This window comes from Rhinoderma darwinii, chromosome 3 (genome assembly GCF_050947455.1).
Source record: "Rhinoderma darwinii isolate aRhiDar2 chromosome 3, aRhiDar2.hap1, whole genome shotgun sequence".
NCBI lineage: Eukaryota > Metazoa > Chordata > Amphibia > Anura > Rhinodermatidae > Rhinoderma > Rhinoderma darwinii.
The window spans coordinates 270,183,660-270,206,757 of NC_134689.1; the positions used below are offsets into that span (position 1 = coordinate 270,183,660).

At 41.6% G+C, this 23,098-nt stretch overlaps 1 protein-coding gene across 4 annotated transcripts in view; it reads left to right on the forward strand.

Moving 5' to 3' along the window:
- The first annotated feature begins 1,882 nt into the window (after positions 1–1,882).
- LOC142749624 (threonine--tRNA ligase 2, cytoplasmic-like) overlaps positions 1,883–23,098 on the forward strand; it is a 59,282-nt gene continuing 38,066 nt past the window's right edge. For 2 of the 4 annotated variants that reach the window (XR_012882433.1, XM_075857913.1), the window contains exons 1-6: positions 1,883–2,276; positions 14,378–14,452; positions 15,428–15,595; positions 15,693–15,869; positions 17,386–17,470; positions 18,931–18,977. Coding sequence is in view for 3 of the 4 variants with exons in the window: in XM_075857913.1 (XP_075714028.1) it covers positions 1,977–2,276; positions 14,378–14,452; positions 15,428–15,595; positions 15,693–15,869; positions 17,386–17,470; positions 18,931–18,977 (852 nt within the window). In the remaining variant the exon portion in view is untranslated. The remainder of the gene's footprint in view (positions 2,277–14,377; positions 14,453–15,427; positions 15,596–15,692; positions 15,870–17,385; positions 17,471–18,930; positions 18,978–23,098) is intronic. The other 2 variants (XM_075857914.1, XM_075857915.1) reach the window with 2 other exon arrangements.

Below are 23,098 nucleotides of genomic sequence, written 5' to 3' on the forward strand. Positions count from 1 at the left end.
AGTACCATGTAAAATTGGGGCCTAATTTGGCAATTTACAAAGTATTGGTTCACAATTGCAGAGGCTCTGATGTGAAGTAATAAAATAAAGCCCTGAGAAGTGACCCCATTTTGGAAACGACACTCCTCAAGGCATTTATTAAGGGGTGTAGTGCGCATCTTGACCCCACAGGTGTTTTCCAGAAATGAATGCGCTGAGGATAGTGCAAAGTAAAAATTTAAACTTTTCCCCAGATAAGATATGCCATTTCAGTGGCAAATATGTTGCTCCCAGCTTGTGCCACTGGACACACACATATCAAAAATTGTTAAAAGGGTTCTCCTGGGTATGGCGATGCCATATATGTGGAAGTAAACTGCTGTTTGGGCACGCTGTAGGGCTCAGAAGGGAAGAAGCGTAATTTGGCTTTTGGAGCGCAGATTTTGCCTGGTAGTAGTTCTGTTTGGAGGTTTGCTGGTATTTCAGTTTATAATGTGGGGGGCATAGGTAAGCTGGACAGAGTACATCAGGGCATAAAAAGAGGGTATAATAATGGGGTAAAAAATAAAAAAATTATCCATGAATGTTTGTTACGCTGTGAAGCAATCCTTTCTGCACAGGCCAGTGTCGCACTAATAAATGGTGTCCTTTCTTATCCCCCTTTTGGTATACACTCTGGGAAAGTGTTGTCCTGGTATAATACGGGCGCCCTCGCTTCCAGCAGATATGTTTGAGCCCTTCCCTTTCCTGGTTCCCAAATATTAGGGCCCTTAGAATCGTCTCTTGAAACAGAAGTAATTTTCCCCTCGGCCCGCACATTTTTTCTTTCCTGGCTTATGGTAGCTGTAACTTATTTTATTTTTTCATAGATGTAGCGGTATGAGGGCTGTTTGTTTTTGCGAGACGAGCTGTCGTTTTTATTGGTACTATTTAGGGGTACATGTGACTTTTTAATCACTTTTTATTACATTTTTGGGAAGCAAAGTGATCAAAAAAGAGCAATTCTTGCATAGTTTCTTTTAATGTGGTGTTCACCTTTCTTTTTAAATAACATGTTAACTCTAATCTGCGGGTCAGTAGGATTATGGCTAAACAAAATCTATATAGTTTTTATGTTTTACTACTTTTACACAATAAAACATTTTTCTTAAAACAAAAATTATGTTTTCGGGTTGCCATGTTCTAAGAGCCATAACTTTTTTGCTTTTCCGTCTATAAAGCTGTCAAGAGTTTTATTTTTTTTTGCGGGATGATCTGTCATTTTTATTGGTAGCATTTTGGGATACTTGCGAATTTCTGATCACTTTGTATCCTTTTTGTTTTGGGAGGCAAGGTGACCGGTCCCTGAGGTATTCATCCCTTCAAAACTACGGAACCCTTGCACAACGGGGACAAACTGAAACCATTGGCACTGGATACGTCACCATGGAAATCAATGGTGATGGAAATGGAAACCTATGGTTTCAGATTGTCTGTCAGGGCTCCGTTCTGACAGAAAGCTCCGACCAAAACTGAGCCCTGACGCAGATGTGAACATAGCCATCGTTGTTGGACACGCCGTGACCGTATCACGGCCGCTCCGTTTGGTCTTACATAGTGTGCATCGTTACCCTGAGAACGTCCGGGCGCCATTAGAATAACGACATAGCCGACTACCGGATTATCAGCGAGAGCTTGCTATGACACCCAGGAAAATTGCCAGGTCCACCTTGAGGTCTCCCCTTTTTCCTTGTGTAAATAGTTAAAAACATGGCTAGCGATTATTTTATTTTTTGGATCTTAAGGAGATTCCCATTGCGGAATATACATACTACTAAGAGATTAAATATTATGTATGTATATCACAGAGCAGTATATCACACAGCAGCCAGCAGGGATATTAATAAAGCAGAGCATCGCTCCAATCCCTGCAGAGCATCGTACCCATTCTGTCAGTGCAGCGTGTGCAAGGTCTGCACTTTGCAGCTGTCCCCGTCGCTCTCAGTCCACAAGGGATCATGGCCGCCCAGATTGCAGACCGTCTGACCATACAGGAGCAGGAGATCCGCCGACTAAGCGATGAGATCGGCCGCCTCGTGGACCTCGGGACCCAGGGAACCGTGCAGGAGAACCCGAGCCCGGCGCTGGAGCAGCTGAGGGCCGAGAATGAGAAGCTCAAGTACCGCATAGCGCATCTGCAGCGCAGCTTACAGGAGGAGCAGGAGCGCGGCGGGCTGCAGGAAAAGCCGCAGCTTGACGAGAACCAGGCCAGGCCGCAGGAGCCAGAGAAGCCGCCAGCTTGTCAGGACAAGGGAGAGGTGAGCGCTGGCCGGAAACGGAGGGAGCCCTCAGTCTATTGCCACCTGTCAGTTCTGTGTGTTGCTTACACTCCATTGTCTGCCCATGCCTCCTATGTAACGCGAGGAATTCTCTGCCAGCTAACCCATGTGTACCTATACCAGCCACATACCGTGCTGGCATTCACATACACTGCCAGATCATGCCATACAACGAGGGCTTCAACCGTTGTCATACAATACAGGCAGTGTAAGGAAATGTACCTGACGAGGGAATTGCAGTTACTAGATTTATGGTTATTTTATATATATATATATATATATATATATATATATATATATATATAAAGACCAGGGTAGATGTATCAATAATTCTGCAGCGCTATGATCTGGTGCCAACTCTATATGTAAACCTGCCTGTTCTAAAGCCGCTCCAATATACATGAATGTGACTGTCCTGACCTATACTACATGTGCGCCATATTAGATAAGAAGCCACGCCTCCACCGCGCACCTGTGGCGCATCCTTTGGGGGATAAAATGAAAGTGTCGTTGGTGTCTTGTAGCCTCAGAGAATGTTTGATAGATACTGCTTGTCACCTTGAAAAGTCTTTCAGCTCCTAGGCTACATTCACACGTTACATTTTGATTGTGCTTTTTTGCCCCTGTAGTATTTTTTCGCTGCAGCTGGATGTTGCAATGTAGTGAACCAAAAAAAAAAAAGTAAGTCCCACAAATGTTGAAAATCCCGTATTTTTTTTATATATGTTTTTTTTTTACGATATGCTAAAAAATATAGTCATGTTTTTTCAAAGAAGTGCTTCTTCTTGAGGCGCCACAATGAGCACACAAGAATGTACCTTTATGCCAGTACCTGCTGTGTCACATTGATAAATCTGCCCCTATTTTTAGCGGGGCGGAGCGTAACAATATCACACGTCAGCCAGTTCTTCCAGTTCTTTATCTAGATGTCAAGGCTTCCACAACCGCCTAGAATAAATTGGCAACAAATTTATTATTTATTAACAAATTCTTTTTTAATAACATTGCAACAAAAACATTTGATACAAACAACACTATTGATACGTGACCCCAAAGCTCATGGGCAGTGATGGGAAACCAGAATGCCATACATGTATTATGTGAAGGCTCCACCAGGGAATTGCATGTCCGATTTCTAATCTAAACATTGTCTGTTGGCATTAGTACTATTCCTGCATTACTAGTATAGATGTGGGGGTTCTCTCTTTTGGCCGTACCTGAAATGCAGCAAGGACCTGTGTGCCACCATTACTAATAATAATCTGACCACTTATCAAGCTTCTGTTCTAGGAGCCATTTTTCCCCTTCTGTTCATGCCATAGTTCCCATATAGATGTCACTTATATCTCCTCCTCTCTCCCAAGCATGACGTGATACTACTGATGCATGCACTCCTCATTGCTTGGTTTGACCAGAAATGACCTCAAGGTTCACTACTTATATCTACTAGGAGTTCTGCAGCTTGACTTGCTCTCCCTTTCCACCTTTTGTCTCTTACAATGCATTGAGTATTCTGGTGTTCGCATAAAATGCCTCCTTCACCGTACTGCACAATCTTACATCTCTTCCCAAATCTTTAGGTTGTCTCACCTACGGAGGCTTCTTCCAGCACATGATCTTCTGTCTTCCACTTTGATCACTTCTCCACATACATGTCTTCAAGATTTCTCTCATGCTGCATCCATTCTCTGGAATTTACTCCCTCACCATCAGACCCTTAAAGGCCCTCTAATGCTCTCCCAAAACCCAATCCCCATACAAAAAACTGTCCTTTACCACATAAGCCTTCATGGTGTTATTTACAACGCAGTTTGTCATCTTGCACGTTCCCTCACCGCTGTATTTCTACCCTTTCGTGCTTTTAGATTGTAAGCTCACCTAAGCAGGGATATTGGTCCTTCAGTCATTTTGTCCTGTTAAATGTATGTAATTGTTATGATTTTTTTTTGTTACATTTTGTCTCAAATAATGTTGACCTTTTATAGATGATCTCTGCATCGTAGTAATGAATGAAAATGTATGATCATGCCGAATGGAGAATTTTATTTAAAAAATAGGAATTCTCCGGTATTTTTAAAGGGGGTTTTCCCCTGATTTTACGTTGATGGCCTAATAGGCCCTTAGTTGCGGTCCAGGCTCATAGAAATTAATGCACGCGGCCATATGCACGGCCCGCGGCCATCCGAGCTGCAAATCACGGCCGTACACACCACTTCGGTCATGTGCATAAGGCCTAAGGGTATGTTCACACGGCTTATTTACGGACGTAAATCGGGCATTTTACGCCTCGATTTACGTCCGAAAATGCGGTTCGATAGCGTTGGTAAACATCTGCCCATTCATTAGAATGGGTCTTACGATGTTCTGTGCACACGGTCATTTTTTTTACGCCCCGCTGTCAAAAGGCGGGGCGTAAAAAAGACGCCCGCGTCAAAGAAGTGCCTGTCACTTCTTCAGACGTAAATGGAGCCGTTTTCCATGGACCGCTGATACTTAGTCACATTCCCAAACAGTCTCAGCACAACTAGAGAGATTTATCGTTCAGGGGTCTGGGAAAGCTGGGTGACCACCATTACCCCTCCTAGTGGAGTGTGTTTGGGGATGTGACTAATGAATCTCACACTCCAGTAGGAGGGGTAATGGTGGTCACCCAGCTTTCCCAGACCCCTGAACGATAAATCTCTCTAGTTGTGCTGAGACTGTTTGGGAATGTGACTAATGAACCTCTCAGTCTCAGCACAACTAGAGAGATTTATCGTTCAGGGGTCTGGGAAAGCTGGGTGACCACCATTACTCCTACTGGAGTGTGTTTGGGGATGTGACTAATGAACCTCTCACACTCCAGTAGGAGGGGTAATGGTGGTCACCCAGCTTTCCCAGACCCCTGAACGATAAATCTCTCTAATTGTGCTGAGACTGAGAGGTTCATTAGTCACATCCCCAAACAGTCTCAGCACAACTAGAGATTTATCGTACAGTTGCATCATGTGTCCTTCATACAAGGGGGGGAGGCCGTTAGGGAGGGGGCCCATCGGGGGTCACGAGAGCGGTGGTCTGTGAGATAGAGAGTGAGACAAGCAGAGACACACATCTTACCTGCAGTGCAGCTGGTCTTCAAGATGGCGCCTGCTATCTCCCTGCAAACAGCTGCTCTGCTCTGTGTGACTCAGAGAGCAAAGTCAATGGAACGTCTCCCGTTCATTGACTCCTATGCCCTGTAGCTGCCGTATTCCATCTCTGTATGTGTCGTTAATCGACACATACAGAGATGAAAAACAAAATGGCAGCCCCCATAGTGAAGTAAAAGTTAGAAAAAAGAAAAAAGTAAACCACAAACACACGAATAAATAAAATGTATTTTAATAACATACTAAAAGCAATATTATATTTAAAAAAATTTTACACCCGTCCTTTAAGTGCAGCACATAGAGCTGACGTTCCGATGCTGGGTGAATTCCCTGCTAATCCCACAACTAGGTAAGACGGGGAGATTGTGAACGCTCCATTCAAAGTTAGATTTTTCTGTTTATGATACGAGTTTCCGTGCATACAGAGTGAGTTGTGAGACGGGCCACCTTTCATGAATGAGTAGCTCCTTATAGCTATTTTCTCCTTATCATGGATAATAGTCATGTGTTAAATGCACCAGCAACTGGTTGGCAGCTCTCACCAGGGATAATATTACATTTTGAATGTCACAGGGGGGTTTATGCGCTTTCTGCTGCCAGTAGTGTACCATATTTGTGCTCTAGCATGCAAGTTTATTATAGCTTATGACTGGCATACTAGACTTTACATGCTTAGATTTTATTGTATGATAATGGCATAAATAATCGAAATTGTAGTTTGAGTACTGATGCCAAGCTTGAAGAAAAACCGTTCCCCAATAAGGCCCTGTTCACACTGAGTTTTTTTGTAGGCAGAAAATTCTGCCTCAAAATAGTTTGGAATTTGGAGGCAGATTTTTATCTGCCTGCACGGCGTTTGCCGCGTTTTTCGCCCCTGGCCATTGAGCGCCGCGGGTAAAAACAACACGAAATATGCTTTCTCTGCCTCACATTGATGTCAATGGGAGGTCAGAGACGTAAACACCCGAAGATAGGGCATGTCGCTTCCTTCTCCCGGGGACTCTTTTTTTTTTTTTTTTCGCTCGCGTGAAAAAAAACGCCTCCGCCTCCCATTAAAATCAATAGGAGGCATTTTCGGCCGTTTTTTGGCGCGTTTAACGACTCAGTTTCCGTGTCAAAAAAACTCTGTGTGAACTGACCCTTAAAATTCCTTCAGGAATTTTGAGGCAGATTTTGACCTGCCTGCAAATTCTTGCTGCGATTTTAGCTGTGTTTTTCACCCACGGCCGTGAAAAAGGCTTTCTCTGCCTCCCATTGATTTCAATGGAAGGTAAGAGGCGGAACCGCGGCAAGAAAGAGCATGCCGCCTTTTTTGTTTACTGTAAGCGGCTAAAAACTGCTGCAGTAAAAAAATGCCTCCGGACGTTTTTTTGCCGCTGATGTTCGATGCAGTTTCCGTGTCACAAAACTCAGTTTGAACAGTGCCTAATTCTGCCAATTCAGATACTTATTGGTATGCAATCCCCTGTTCTTTATTTATTGTGACTTTGACTGGTTTCTCTGTGGCTGCAGCATAACTCCTCAGAGTTCAGTTCCTAGATTTATTACAGAAACAGACATAAAGGCAGTATTATATGTACCTACTTCATTACTGGGTGAGACGAGAACGCAGTACTGTCTGTACCTACTTCGTTACTGGGAGAGACAAGAACGCAGTACTGTCTGTACCTACTTCATTACTGGGAGAGACGAGAACGCAGTACTGTCTGTACCTACTTCATTACTGGGAGAGACGAGAACGCAGTACTGTCTGTACCTACTTCATTACTAGGAGAGACGAGAACGCTGTACTGTGTGTACCTACTTCATTACTAGGAGAGACAAGAATGCTGTACTGTCTGTACCTACTTCATTACTGGGAGAGACGAGAAAGCAATACTGTCTGTACCTACTTCATTACTGGGAGAGATGAGAACGCAGTACTGTCTGTACCTACCTCATTACTAGGAGAGACGAGAACGCTGTACTGTCTGTACCTACTTCATTACTGGGAGAGACGAGAACGCAGTACTGTCTGTACCTACTTCATTACTGGGAGAGACGAGAACGCAGTACTGTCTGTACCTACTTCATTACTGGGAGAGACGAGAACGCTGTACTGTGTGTACCTAGTTCATTACTAGGAGAGACGAGAACGCTGTACTGTCTGTACCTAGTTCATTACTAGGAGAGACGAGAACGCTGTACTGTCTGTACCTAGTTCATTACTAGGAGAGACGAGAACGCTGTACTGTCTGTACCTACTTCATTACTGGGAGAGACGAGAAAGCAATACTGTCTGTACCTACTTCATTGCTGGGAGAGACGAGAACGCAGTACTGTCTGTACCTACTTCATTGCTGGGAGAGACGAGAACGCTGTACTGTCTGTACCTACTTCATTACTGGGAGAGACGAGAAAGCAATACTGTCTGTACCTACTTCATTACTGGAAGAGACGAGAACGCAGTACTGTCTGTACCTACTTCATTACTGGGAGAGACGAGAACGCAGTACTGTCTGTACCTACTTCATTACTGGGAGAGACGAGAACGCTGTACTGTGTGTACCTACTTCATTACTGGGAGAGACGAGAACGCTGTACTGTCTGTACCTACTTCATTACTAGGAGAGACGAGAACGCTGTACTGTCTGTACCTACTTCATTACTGGGAGAGACGAGAAAGCAATACTGTCTGTACCTACTTCATTACTAGGAGAGACGAGAACGCAGTACTGTCTGTACCTACTTCATTACTGGGAGAGACGAGAACGCTGTACTGTCTGTACCTACTTCATTACTGGGAGAGACAAGAACGCAGTACTGCCTGTACCCACTTAATTACTGTGAGAGACGAGAACGCAGTACTACCTGTACCCACTTCATTACTGGGAGAGACGAGAATGCAATACTGTCTGTACCTACTTCATTACTGGGAGAGACGAGAACGCAGTACTGTCTGTATCTACTTCATTACTGGGAGAAACGAGAACGCAGTACTGTCTGTACCTACTTCATTACTGGGAGAAACGAGAACGCAGTACTGTCTGTACCTACTTCATTACTGGCAGAGACGAGAACGCAGTACTGCCTGTACCCACTTCATTACTGGGAGAGACGAGAACGCAATACTGTCTGTACCTACTTCATTACTGGGAGAAACGAGAACGCAGTACTGTCTCTACCTACTTCATTACTGGGAGAGACTAGAACGCAGTACTGTCTGTGCCTACTTCATTACTGGGAAAGATGAGACCGCAATACTATCTGTATCTACGTATCTCATCCAATACTGAAGTAGATACAGATAGTACTTTATTCTTGTCTTTCCCAGTCATGAAGTACAGTAGGTACAGATTCTACTTTGTTCTTGTTTCGCCCAGTAATGATATATGCACAGATAGTACTCCGTTCTTATCTCTCCTAGTAATGGAGTATTATCTGTGGATTTATCATTATTGGGTGAAATGGGGATGCAGTACTATCTGTGTCTACAATTATTACAAGTAAGTTTGGGAGGTAGTTCAAGATGGGCTTACATCTGTTATAGGGCTTAATTTTTTTTAGCCAAAAGGATGTACTAAGTCCTTAATGACTACCACATGACACTTAAACCTAAGCACAGAGATGGTGGTCACCTTTCTGTCAAATGGGCTACTTCTATGCAAAGGCCCCAGCCATTGTGAGTGTATATTATTAAAGAAAAATGCATAACCGGCTACTCGGTTCAGCTACAAAGGGAGTGACTGGAGTGCAATATATAGAAAGTCAGTATGCTTAGTGACTTGCAGGACAGTGGTGTGGAATCTGAGCTCATTGCAGTTCTTTTCTCATAGCTCCCACCTGTAAAAGGAGACTTTTTTATATATATCAGGGAATTTAATTTTTTGGGAGTTTGCTGATGTACATCGTGAGTAGTTATACTAAGCTAGTCCACCAACTATATCGGAAAAATGTGTTATGACATTCTATAATAAAAGAAGACTGCTTTTTAAGTGAATTAAAGGAAAAAACAATCTTATTCTGTATTTGTCAATGCGATGTTTACATTGTGCAGTTGCTGAATGTGGATGGGACTGAGTTGCTATTGACTGTTCTGCTCAGAAACTACTACCGTGTTGTGAGAACGCTGCAGACAGCCTTCAGCAGACATATATTTTTGTAGCTGTGGACAACCCCTGTCCATATGTCCTATAAATTCTGACCCACCCCAGGGAGGAGAAAGTAGATCAAGAGTAAAGCAAGCTATAGCCCTTCGTGTCCGTACATCTCCCATGTATAGCACACAGCATGGTTTGTTTACATCTCTTGAATTGGACCCAGAGTGAAGAAATGCTGACGATTGGGAACATAATGCACATTATTAAGTTTTATCGGTTTATTTACAGTTTTCAATTCACAATCTGCACATACACATTAGATTAATGTCTGCGGCTATTCGCAATAATCGAATGTGTATTGGGAGATTCCCAAGGTCCTCCCGACGGCTCACGGCAGGGGAAACGAGGGTCAGACATATTGAATTTATCATGCCCGATCCTTTGTTCTGCTGGTAAGTAAGCCACGTCAGCAGTGACTGGCAGGGCCTTAACCCCCTTCTCCCCTTTGAAATAACAAGAACGCTCGGTACTCTTCCACCACACACTAGACATTCCAAGGAAGATCAAACTGTCTGTCTGATTTGTCTGATGTTTCTTGTCCCCTTTTCACTATTCCCTTGTTAATGTGGTCATGATGTGTTCTTTCGTTTGTACATACACAGCAGAGGTTTGTCACATAAGATTTGAAGCAAACTATAACAACCTTGGCAATATTTGTATGTATCCGAGTTTAATTATAGCATGGTGACATTGTACACATTATAATATACTCTATATAAGGGGTCGGCAACCTACGGCACCCGTGCCACAGCTGGCACGCGGGGCCTTGACCTCGGGCACGCTCTCCCCATGTCCAGGGCCGTTGTATGCTGCGGCGCTGGACATGGGGAGAGAGTGGGCAGACACTGGGGCAGAGCGACGCTTCCTTATGGAGAGTGGCGCTTCTGTTTGCTGATAGAATGAAGCGCCACTCTGCCTTTCTAGTTGTATTTCTCGGCGCTGAAAACTGGGCGGCGCTGTGTGGTGTGCTCGGCAAAGACACGATGTAGCACCGCTCTTTGTCATGTTCATGGCTGACAACCCACCTTTTTCTTCTGGTCGTCATCGTCGCTGCGGCCATTAAAGGTTTACCTGTAAAAGAAAAAGTTATGACATGTTATAAATCACTGAAAATATAAACATTTACTGAGCAGTTTTTTGTCGCCCCCCCCCCCCCCAAGCTAGTGTTTAGCACCCCACCAGGAAAATATCTGTGCAGCCGCCCCCACCCCCCCCCCCCTCCCACAAGCTGGTGTTTAGTAGCCACTCCTCTACTGTGAGCAGCCCCCCACAAGCAGGAGTTTAGTAGCCGCTTCTCCCCTGTGAGTATCTGTCTGGGCAGGTCTTCTCACACATGAATTCCATCCTCCGCCCCTCCTGTTTCGGGCTTTCTGCAGATCACTGTAAGGCTGTGTTCACACGGGGTGAATATGCTGCGTAAAAGCATGCAGCGTATTCGCCCTGTGTGTCGCAGGGAATTCCAGGCAAAAAAACGCACCAAACTGTGATGCAGTTTTTCACCCGGAATGTCTGCTGCGGAAAACTGCAGCACTCAATCGGCCGGCTAGCAGGCCAGACTCCTGGGATGTGGTTTCCTCCCAGGAGACTGCTGCAGCCTGTGATTGGCTGCAGCAGCGGTCAAATGGGATGAAACCTCATCCAAGGAGGCCGGCCTGAAGGAAGAAACACAGACTCCTGGGTAAATATAAGATTTTTTTTCTTCTTTTCCAGATTTGTGTTTTTTTTTGCGGCGGAAAAAAAAACGCCGCAAAGAAAAAGCAACTACTGCTATTTGTTGCGGGTTTTACCTCCACATTGAGTTCAATGGGGAAAACCTGCAACACATAAGCAGCGTTTACGCAAATACAATTGACATGCTGCGGAATAAAACTCTGAATCGCAGGTCAATTTCTGAGCGTTTTTTCCGCTCCGTATTTACGCAGCGTGTTGATGAGATTTGTTTGATCTCATCCACTTTGCTTCTATTGTATTTGTTGCGGATATTCCGCAGTGAATTCTGTTGCAGAAAATCTGCAGTATTTACGCAGTGTGTGAACTCCTCCTAAGGCTTGTGTTCAGCTCAAAGTCACCTCGTATTCACCACAGATGGAGCATCTTTGCAAGAAACGTCAGGGACAAGGCTCACACTGAAATGTAAGTTTAATGAATTGATTCATATCACATACATAGCAAAAGTTTGTGTTATATGACTTTCTTTTCTGTATGACACTTCTGAATCTTTTCTGTGAGATTCCAGCAAGGCAAACGTAATCTCGTTTGAAATGACAGGTTACATCGTAATCTCGCGAGATTATGTTTGCCCTGCTGTAAATCTCAAAGAGACGCTACAGACGTGTCCGGATTCTGAATAAACATCACGTCCAGGCTGGTAGTGATGTATATTCATTATCAGGACACTACAGTAATGTTAGTGTTTGTAGCTGCACATAACGATATAGCTATATCGCTAGTGCAGTGTAAATGAATGAAGAGAAGTGTATGATGCTGATTGGTCAGCGTCATGCACTCCTCTGTACAACGCCCACTTGGTCTAAAGTAAAAACACGCCCACTTGGGCATTAAGAAACTCATTAGCATAAAGCGAAAAATCGCTCATAAAGTGGTTTAAAATAGATCGTTTTTATAAATAAAAAGCACTGCTGTCACCTACATTACAGCGCCGATCTCCTTATATAGGAGATAGGGCACTTATAATGTGGTGACAGAGCCGCTTTAAGTTTCTGGGTCAGCAGGTAGCTGTCTAACAGCCACCTTTGTCATCCAGATTAGGTTGGGTTCACTGTTCCCGTGTTTGTTGCAAAATATGCACTGCAACAAAGTAAATAAATCCCATTCACAAACGGTGTAACCAAAATCTGCAGGGAGTTCTAGGAATTTGAAAATCCATAGCATGCCCTATCTGTTGCAGGTTTCTGCAGTGGATTTCACCCATTGCAGTGCAATCCGCTATAAATGCTGCAACAAAATGTACACTATTTTGTTGCAGATTTTGGTGTGGATATTCAAGCTGGTTCCACAGCGATTTTCTATTTTTTACACGATTCGTGTATCCAGCCTTCGCTCTCATTTTAATTGTAGCTTAATCTGTGGGTGTGTAAATAGAAGGTTCGGGCAATCAGGATATCAGAATATGTAAACAGCAGTGTTCTGATTTCATGAGCTATTTGCTAGTATGAGTATGTTGGCTAGGACAGTGTATGTTGCACGGTCATGATTTAAGGAATTAAGTGGGAGGTCACAAAATCATAAGGATCTAAGTAGTTGTGTAAGGATCTTGTGAAATAATATTCCTTGCTGAAAATTAAACAAAGGCCAAATAATCCCACAAACAGGATTTTTCCTACACAAAAAAAATCATAAATACATCTAAAATCTAGCTTCTCAATTGTGCAAGATTCCTTATTGGAGACGCTCAGAAGAGATGATCCACTCCAGATTGTCAACGATCTCATCACAAAATAATTCGAGAAATTCAGGGATGCCTTAGGCTTGGATCCCGTCCATTTTACGAAAATCACGGGTAATTGTTGCAGTTTTGCCACAATTTGCGGCAAAAACCCCCAGTTGAATTGCTATGGTTACTTCTTCTTTAACTGCCCAATATCTTCTTTAAACTTGTGCTCTTTCCCTTCCATTCACCGCACTCACTTGTTTTCTAATCTCACCTGTTCCTATATGTGAGTGCATTTAAGCTTGTTCATGTGCTATTTTGTAAGCACCATAATATTTCTATATTGTTCTCTGTATTTGACATGTTTGCTGTGGTTTTACATGCCTTGATTTATTTATACACCAAGGTCATAAGTTTTAGTCCTTATTCTTACAAGTGTGTCCAATTTGTGTCTGCAATAAAACTGACTGTTTTTCATCGATTATTAATGTCCATGTGTCATTTCTTTCTCGTCCATTTTTCTCCTCTGCAAGCTCTACATGGTTTCATATTTTTATTTTGTTTAATGCAATACTTTAGCAACTACTCTATGAAAAACAGACACATTTTTTTCCCCCACACTTCCATAGACCTAAATGGGTGAGTCTGGTCTGCAAAAATGTACCAGAATAGTTAGAGACTCTGTCACCACATTATAAGTGCCCTGTCTCCTATATAAGGAGATGGGCGCTATAATGTAGGTGACAGTAATGCTTTTTATTTAAAAAAACGATCTTTTTTCACAACGTTAGGAGCGATTTTGGTTTATGCTAATGAGTTTCTTAATGCCCAAGTGGGCGTATTTTTACTTTCGACCAAGTGGGCGTTGTACAGAGGAGTGTATGACGCTGACCAATCGGCATCATGCACTCCTCTCCATTCATTTACACAGCAGAATCGCGTTCTTATTAGAACATGATCTGCAGCCACATACACAGCGATTCTGCTTGATTAACGTTACTGCAGTGTCCTGATAATTAATACACATGACCATCCAGCCTGGACGTCATGTGTACTCAGAATGCTGACACTTCTGAATCTTTTCTGAGATTTACAGCAACGGAAACGAAATCTCGTTTACCTCTGTAATTTCGTGAGATTTCGTTTCCTAACGTTGTGAAAATAGATGTTTTTTTTAAATAAAAAGCATTACTGTCACCTACATTACAGCGCCCATCTCCTTATGTAGGAGATAGGGCACTTATAATGTGGTGACAGAGCCTCTTTAATGCTGTGAGCTTCTTGCAACGGGCAAAAAAAGGGACGTGTGCATAGCCTTATTGACTGGCATTGCATAGTGCTGTCCATTGTCAAAACGGAGAGCACGCGGACAAGAAATACATTTACGTGAATAAGACCTAACATTTTATGCTTTTATCATAGAAAAATGTGGTGCAACAACATGCTTCCCACAACGAAAAGACGGCAAGCAAGCGGAGCGAGGGACAGAAGCAGGCAGTGAGTTTCTTAAAACATTTTCTTTAGCTACATACTGCATGTTTGAGATTTGCAATGGTAACACTTGAAGTGAAAGATTATTTTGCATGCTGTACTTCAATTTTAATGTGTACAAAAATTGTGCAGTTTCCTGTTCATAACTTTAAAGGCTATGTAAACCTTTAGTGAAATTTTTTTTAATTTAAATTGATCTATGTGGTGATTTGAAACACATTTGTAATATAAATTTATTAAAAAAGTTGTAATGTTTAAGCGCTACAGCTTCTTTATATCCACTTTACATTTAAGCGGAATCAGTCAGAGGGCTGAACTGACAGCTTGACTGATAGTGGCTTCTGTGTGACACAATCTAACCCTAATAAACATGTGAGTCCTTAACCCCTGAGTTTTCCCACAAACAACACTTATCACCTGTCCGCAGGATAAGTGTCTGAACGCTGGGGGGCCCCACCTCTGGGACGCCCACCAATCACGAGTATGGGAGTCACAAGTCCTCCATTTGAATGGAGTGGCATGCGGGCATGCGCTTTGCTGCTTCATTCAAATATATGTGGCTAATTGAGATAGCTGAGCACTGATCTCATGATCAGTAGGGCCCCCAAATGATTAGATACTTATCCTGTAGTTCGTGGGGAAACCGCTTTAAGGTTGGCAGGAAATGTAAGGATTCAAAGGGGTTTCCATCTTTCTTTACACTACTGTAGCGATGGTCCACACATCAATGCTGTGTACAGTGATAAGCTGTTGGAATAACATGTCAGTTATAAGGGTATGTTCACACACTAGACTAAAAACGTCTGAAAATACAGAGCTGTTTTCAAGGGAAAACAGCTCCTGATTTTCAGACTTTTTTGAAGCCACTCGCGATTTTTGCGGCGTTTTTTTACGCCCGTTTTTGAACCGTAAATTCACACCTGGATAATGAAGAGTGGTGCACAACCATTTTTCCTCTTTTGCACCATGGCTGTGGATCAGGGAAGGATGCGAAGTGGGCAAGAAGTGGGACCAGACAAGAATCATCATACAGCAGCAACATCTTTCTCAAGTACGAAAAGTAGACAACCTGGCACCTTCCAACTCGTTCACCGAAGGGAATATTTGGACACTTTCCGAAGATCTTGGAAAGTCATCTTCCCACTTGAGGTATGGACTGTGTATAGGTTCATGTATATGTGTGTAGCTTATTTTTTTATTTATTTATTGCATAATTTACCAGTCTTTCCACTGTTGTCAACATTAGGAAGACTTAAAGAAACCTACCTCAACCATTATATTAAAAAGGCTGGAGAAGATAAGGGAACCAACCATCCAGGACCATTTAGTCAGCGACCAAACTTTACCCACTCTGCTGGAACCATGTGGGGAAAGCAAGTTCCAGTCATCAGACACCACATGGATGGTCATGTTCCAAGACCCAGTGAGTATCCTGTAGTGTAATCTAATTTATTTCATACATTTCTCTATGTGTGTGTGTGTGTGTGTGTGTGTGTGTGTGTAATATATATATATATATATATGTCCTCCACTGGATTCCTATTCTATAGAACCCCTGACTTTCAGTGTCATAAAGAAATGTTATCTGTGAACCATTAATACATAAAATTAGTGCACGTGTAGCTTTTTACATCAAGTGGTTTTACAATTTTTTTAGTATAATACTAATGGTTTTAAATCATTTCTAGGGTCTGTTAACCTCCTTCCAATCGCAGCCATTTTGCGGATTATTATTTTAATTTTTTCCTCCCCTCTTTCAAAAAACATTAACTTTTTTTTTAGTTAGCCGTATGAGGGCTTGATTTTTGCGGGACGAGTTGTTGATTTTCATAGCACCATTTATTGTACCTTATAATGTACTGGGAAACTGGAAAAAAAAATTTGTTAGGTGGGATGGGGAGAAAAACAGCGATTCCTTTTATTATTTTTTTGGTTTTTAGTCTTAAGGGCATTCACCATGCAATAAATATGACGTGTTATTCTGTGGGACAATACGATTACGGTGATACCAAATTTCTATAGTTTTTTTTTAATGTTTTACTACTTTTACAAGGAAAAAAATAAATGTTAAAAATAAAATTTTTAACATAACTTTTTTTTATTTATCTGTCGATTGAGTGGTGTAAGGGCTCCTTTTTTGCGGGGCAAGCTGTAAGTTTTATTGGTACCATTTTGGGGGTAAATACGAGTTTTTGATTAATTTATTCCATTTTTTTGTGGGAGATGAGTTAACAAAAAATAGCTATTCTGGCATTTTAAATAATTTATTATTTATTTATTTTTTACTGCGTTCACCGTGTGGGTTAAATAATGTTAAATTGTAATAGTTCAGACTTTTACAGATGCAAAGATACCTATTATGTTTCTTATTATTTCGTTATTTTTTACAATGCTAGAATGGGAAAAGTGTTTTGTTTTGTTTTTTTTTTTTTATGTATTGCGCATATCGTGTTTCTGACAGGCTGCCCTTGGCAGGATTTAAGAGTACAAAGATTGCAGACCTTCATCAGGCCACCAGGCTGCAATGACAACTATCGTCAACCCCCGCACCCCCTTCCCTGCTTAGATGCCACAGTAGCTATTGAACTCGGCATCTGAGGAGTTAAATGAGCTTCCACTCGTTGCAGTGAAGTGTCGACTCTTTCGTGCAGTCGTCACCCGCTTAGTATGGAGCCGGCTCAGCCCATGAGCCCACTACATATATCCCCTTGCTGGTTATGACGTAAGCATGTCAAGCAGGGGTTAACACATGGCATATTTGTTGCAGAATTCCATATATATCCTGCAGAAACAACCCCATTCAGATGTGCGGAAGGGATTTTTAAGTTGCAGAAATTTCTGCAACAAATCTGCCTGTGAATTAAGACTTTTGAAGAGTCCATATAAGATGTGAGCTGAATTACACATGTGTTGTCATATAATATTTTAATCTTTTATAGTCACCCGACACCTATTTACTATTACTGAAAAGAAGGTCACAAAATAACTCTATAGAACAGACAAAAAGAAAATTCCATCCAGTAGGTGAGTCACAAGACTGCTGTTGACTTTTATATATCATAGAAGTTATGAGATACATGAAGATGTTTTAAATAATGGTAACATTTTCTTCTATTTAATCTGTCATTAGATTTTAGCTGGTAGATCCTGACTTTTTCTATGACATCTGCTGACAATATAATTTCTCCTTCTGGGGTAAACACGTATCTGACCAAATGTGTTTTTTCTGTCCAGCCCTTTTCAACAAAAAAGATAAGCCACCCGTAGACACAAATATTTGGCTGCTATCTGATCTATGTGACAAAAATCAGAGCGTGTTTCTCTTTAAACCATGCATTCAAAAATACTTGCCTGTGATTGGATAGTTTAGATTATCAGTGCATCTATGGGTCACCATTATATTTACAAGAGGTGTGGCAGATTTATGTAGAGAAAGATTATGAACCCCTTTCTGTAGGATTTCTTTAAAAACATACGCAATATAACTATCATGTACGTAAAAAAGTATGACAAAATATATGCAACAGAATTCCAAAAATCCAGCCCCTGACCTGAATAATCGGCCTGCAAAGGTATTGTCCACTCTTATTGTATAATAAAAATAATTTGCTGTTTTTCCAGATCTCTGCCTGTCATGTTTAGGTCTGAAAACTGAAAGACTGTCCTCACTAAATATTAATTGTAGAAATGAGCTGTAGTTAAATTCGCACACAGAGCAAAATATGCTGAATAACCGCATTTAGATCCATGATTTTGATGCTCATTTAATTCATATTAAAAAAAAAAAGTTCATTGTAGCCTCTAGCAACTTAGAAAAACAATGCAAATTAAAATCATGTGAAAATCCATAAATTTCCATGCATGCAGATTTTTTAAAAGTAGCAGAAAAATAAAACTGGATTCTAATGAATCTATAGACCTCATTCTCAAAATAAAGCCCCTTGGCGATCAGTTCATCACCTGGATCTGGGCTCGTCCATCCCCTACCGGTCAGGGGATGCATGGTAATTTGTAGTATGCTACGAAGTATTAAGCCCTTTTCACACGGAAACCACGGCAAAAAACACCTCTTATTGATTTCAATAGGAGGCAGAGGCATTTTTTTCTTGCGAGCGTAAAAAAATCGATTGCGGGGAAAAAGGAGCGATATGCTCTTTCTTCGGGCGTTTCCATCTCTGACCTTCCATTGACAAATGGGAGGCATAGAAGCGTTTTTCGCTGTGTTTTTTGCCGGCGCTCAATGGCCGCGGCCCAAAATCTGCCTCAAAATTCCAGACGGAATTTTGAGGCAGATTATTCTGCTTGCAAAAGACCCTGTGTGAACAGGGCCTTAAAGAGTTATAACTTTGTCAAGCATAGGTAAAGGTTTTCAGTAGCACCTTTATTGCTGACATGAGTAAATTCTAATATAGATCTGGAATGTGGCAAGTTGTGTATAATCTATATCTTCACCCAAAATGTTTTTCTGTTTCTTGATCTTTTAGGTCCCTTGACAAAGGATCCTACAGAACGGAAAAAAGGGAGAGTGCAAGTAAGTAATATTTATCATTTCATTGTACATTTTTTAGTTTTAGGCAGATAATTTAATTATTTTTTTTACATTGGAGAAATTATTTTCTCTGCAAGTAAAATTTTAGTTCGCTAGTGTGTACCACTTAAAGGGGAACTTCACTTTAAATTTTCTGATGTCACAGAAACATGGCAGATGATTCCATTGCTTTTCTAGAGTTTGGATCCCTACATGATCCCAAATGAAAAGGGTCATGCTACTCTGTAAAGTACTCCTATCGCAATGGAGCTTCTTGGAGATTTTGATCACTGGAAATCTTCAATACAAAGCCTGCACTGCCACACATTTTGGAATTGATGGTCCAGGATCCCCTTTCAAGGGAATAGACATAGGGGAGAAGACGCATCCTCTGTATAATGGTGCTTGAGGCAGCTTTTCATGTCTTGTAATTGAATATAAAGTGTGCTTTACATGTAGAGCTGGAGTTTGCTTAATTTACAAAGGTGGCTGGAAAGATTTTGTCGAACCATTTGCCCCCATAGAGCAGCATGTAAGATAAAAAAGGTAACCAGCACCTGCCCCTTTTATATTTCATAGGGGAGAAAATGAGATTCTCTATATGATGTTTTTTCCACCATTGTGCGAAAAAAATACAATGGGCCACATTTTCTAAGACTTAAAGATATTGGCAGTGATTTGCTCCAAAATGTATTAAAAGGCACTTGTCTCAATAAATTTGGCGCATTTTGCATTGTCTGAGAGACACATTTGCAACAACATTTTCACCATATTAAAACTTACAGCGGTTGTCCTAAGATCAACATTTATAACCTATCCACAGACTAGAATGCGGGTCCTTAGCCCACAGTGAGGAGCTTGATTTGAGTGGCTATCGAGCATGTGCCATGCCGATCTTTTCAATGTCTATGGGGCTGACGGAAATAGCCCACTCGGCTGACTCCGTCAGTCCTGTAGACTTTTAATGGAGTGGCACTGCACGTACCCAACCGCCGCTCCATTCAAAGTCGTCCTCCCTGCAGTCATGCAGTGAGGAGGAACGGGGACAATTCTGTGGATAGGTGATAAATGTCGATCTTGGGGCAACCCCATTAAATGCTTAATAAATTTGACAAACTATGTTTCCTTGGAAACCACAATGACTTTTCTTGTAACTTTCCAAATTTAGCGAATGACAAGAAAAGTCGCAATTTTGTTGCATTTTTGTGATTTGCGACTATTCTTGTTACATTTTACACCTGGCGCAAACTGTATGATAAGTGTGGGCCAATTTAGTTCTTTTCGTAGTCGACTACGAAGGATGTATACTCATGAACTACAATGAAAACTTTTTGGATAGTTCATGTGTTTTAATTGTATAATGACGTTGTTAGTTTATTTCTTGTTCATTATGCAGCCGTGTGTCACAGAATTAAACATTCAAAAACGATTAATGTGTCATCTGATTTCCTTCTTGACTCTTTTGTAATGACCTTTATAAATATGGATTTATTTTGGTTACACATACTATGACCACCCGGGAATATCCAGAGTAACCGTCGTGTGCAGCACGGACAGCAGCTAGACGGGCTGGGAGTGACTTAATAAGTTGCCTGTAGATTGTCTCAGGTATCTGGAGCCACGCCGACTGCAGTGCATCCCACATTTCCTGCAGGGTGTGGGGGGGAAGATCCATAGAGCGAACTAGACTATCGAGGTGGTCCCACTGATGCTCAATTGGGTTCAAGTCTGGCGAATTAGGGGGCCAGGCAAGTACTTGTGAAGTCTTGGTCGCGTTCTTCCAACCACTGTCAGACGTTTCTAGCTGTGTGACATGTCCCATTGTCCTGCTGGAAAATTCCATCTGCCCCAGGAAGACAAACCACATGTATTGGTGGACATAATCTGGATTCATACCCAAATCGGTTGAGTGCCTTCCACATGGAGGAATGGTCCCATGGAATGCCATGAAATAATTCCCCAGACCATATAGAATGCTGCTGCCACCAGCTTGTGTTCTTCCAGCAATGGTTGCAGGGTGTATGTTCTCTGTTTCTTGCCTGACACGCCAGCGTCCATCCGTTCGATGAAGCAGAATGTGACTCATTGGAGAAGGCAACCCTTTGTTAATCATCTGTGCTCCAATTCCAATAATGCCGTGCAAATTGAAGCCTTTTTTTCTATGCACCTTTGTTAACATAGGAGCAGTGACTATTCATCTGCTTCGGAGCCCAATACGCCGTAGGGTTTTCTAAACTGTTTTAGACAAACATCTGGTAGCCCCCTGGTTGATTTTCATGGTGAGCTACTCCTCTGTAGAGTGTCGTTTGGCCCTTGCGCACCTTCGTAGCCGTCGTTCACCTCAATGGCACGTGGTGCTCTGCAGTTTCCACAACGGTTATTCCCAATGGTGCCATTTGTCCACTCACGATACACTTTCACCACAGCAGTATGCAAGCAGATCACAAACTGCGCTGTTTGAGAAATACTGCCATCCTTTGCCCGAAAGCCAAAAATCAACCCTTTTTGCAACTATGATAAATTGCCCCTCTTATCCATGGCAACATCAAGTGATATGTGTTCAGACAGTCGATCACACCTTCTATACCCACCAAGCCAGCCCATGACACATCACTTCCTTTATGGGCTTCGTGCTGCTGACATCGAAAGTAGTAGGTGGTCATAATAATGTGACTCGACTGTGTAATATGACTGGATTCATGTTGTAGACCTGCTGTTGTCACCATCTGTGTGTAGTTTACATGTTCTCCCCAGATAGATGTGTACTACATTTTTCGCACATAATTCCGGGCTGTGGAGTTGGTAAGTCAAACTTCCGACGACTCTATTTTTTCCACTGTCTTGACTCCAGTTCCTGCATAAATGGCTCATATATAATAACAAATTTACTGTAGTAAAATAGTAACATCAGGCTTTTCATCACCATCGTGTAAATAATTCGGCTACTTAGGATATAATATATTTATTTTAAAACTTTTTTAAAGACCTGTGAGTAAATATGCAACACATAATATGCATTTAATCAATTAATAATATATAATATGTTCTTTTTTTTTTATTTTGAGGCCGAATTTGGAGTTACAGACTCGACCTAAAACTTCACAGCCCTGATGTAATTTCATATCATTTTCATTATATCCAGCACACAAAACATATATAGGAGTTAAAAAAAAAAAAAATGCCCCTGAAAGTCGTTGAATTGCCTGTATGGCAATAAAAAAGAGAAAAATATGTTTTCTCATAACAAGGAACTGGTTATTTATTGTTGCTTCTTGGTTTCTCACAACTGTATTAGTTTATTTGTCAGTGATAGTTCCCCGACATTGTTTAGGTGCCAGGCAGTGTGACATCCAACCCGGTAATGGCAACTTGCTCAGGAGTAGAGATAAGTGAAACACCAATGGGTGAATTTTCTATTATGGAACTATATTTGGCAAATATAATCCAATGGAGGCAGAAATACAGATCCAAATTCCAGTATTTCAGCCTCCATTGACTTAATGTGGCAAATCTGATTCGGCTATGGAAAGTGTGCCCATTGGCAGAATGCATAAAAGGAAATTATTTTTTTTTAGATTCTCTTCTCTCTTCTCAGGAACATACCCTATCTTTCAAATGAGCAAATTTTTTTTTTTTGCTTTATGACTGACTAAGGGCCTGTTCACATCAGTGTTCGGGTTCCGTACATCTGTTCTGTTTGGCTATCTGTTCCTCTGACTGAGAGGTTGGACGGAAACCATAGCTTCCGTTTTCATTACCATTGATTTCAATGGTAATGCTTCCGTTTCAGTTTTGTTTTTTTCATGGAAACCATAGCACAGTCTAATGCGCTTTTGTTTCCGTGAAAAAACGGAAACTTTACGGAACGGGAACAAACTAACGAACTGAAACTGAAGTATTACCATTGAAATGAATGATAATTCAAACAGAAGCAATAGTTTTCGTTCGGCTTTCCGTTCATCTGTTCCTCTGACGGAAAGGTTGAACGGAACCTGAACGCTGATATGAACAGGCCCTAATCTTACACAGGGACATCTTCACTTTGTTGGTTCACTTCTTAACCTGTTTGTAAATGTGTTTGTTGTTGGGTTTTTTTCAAATATATTAGGGATGTAGGGATTTTT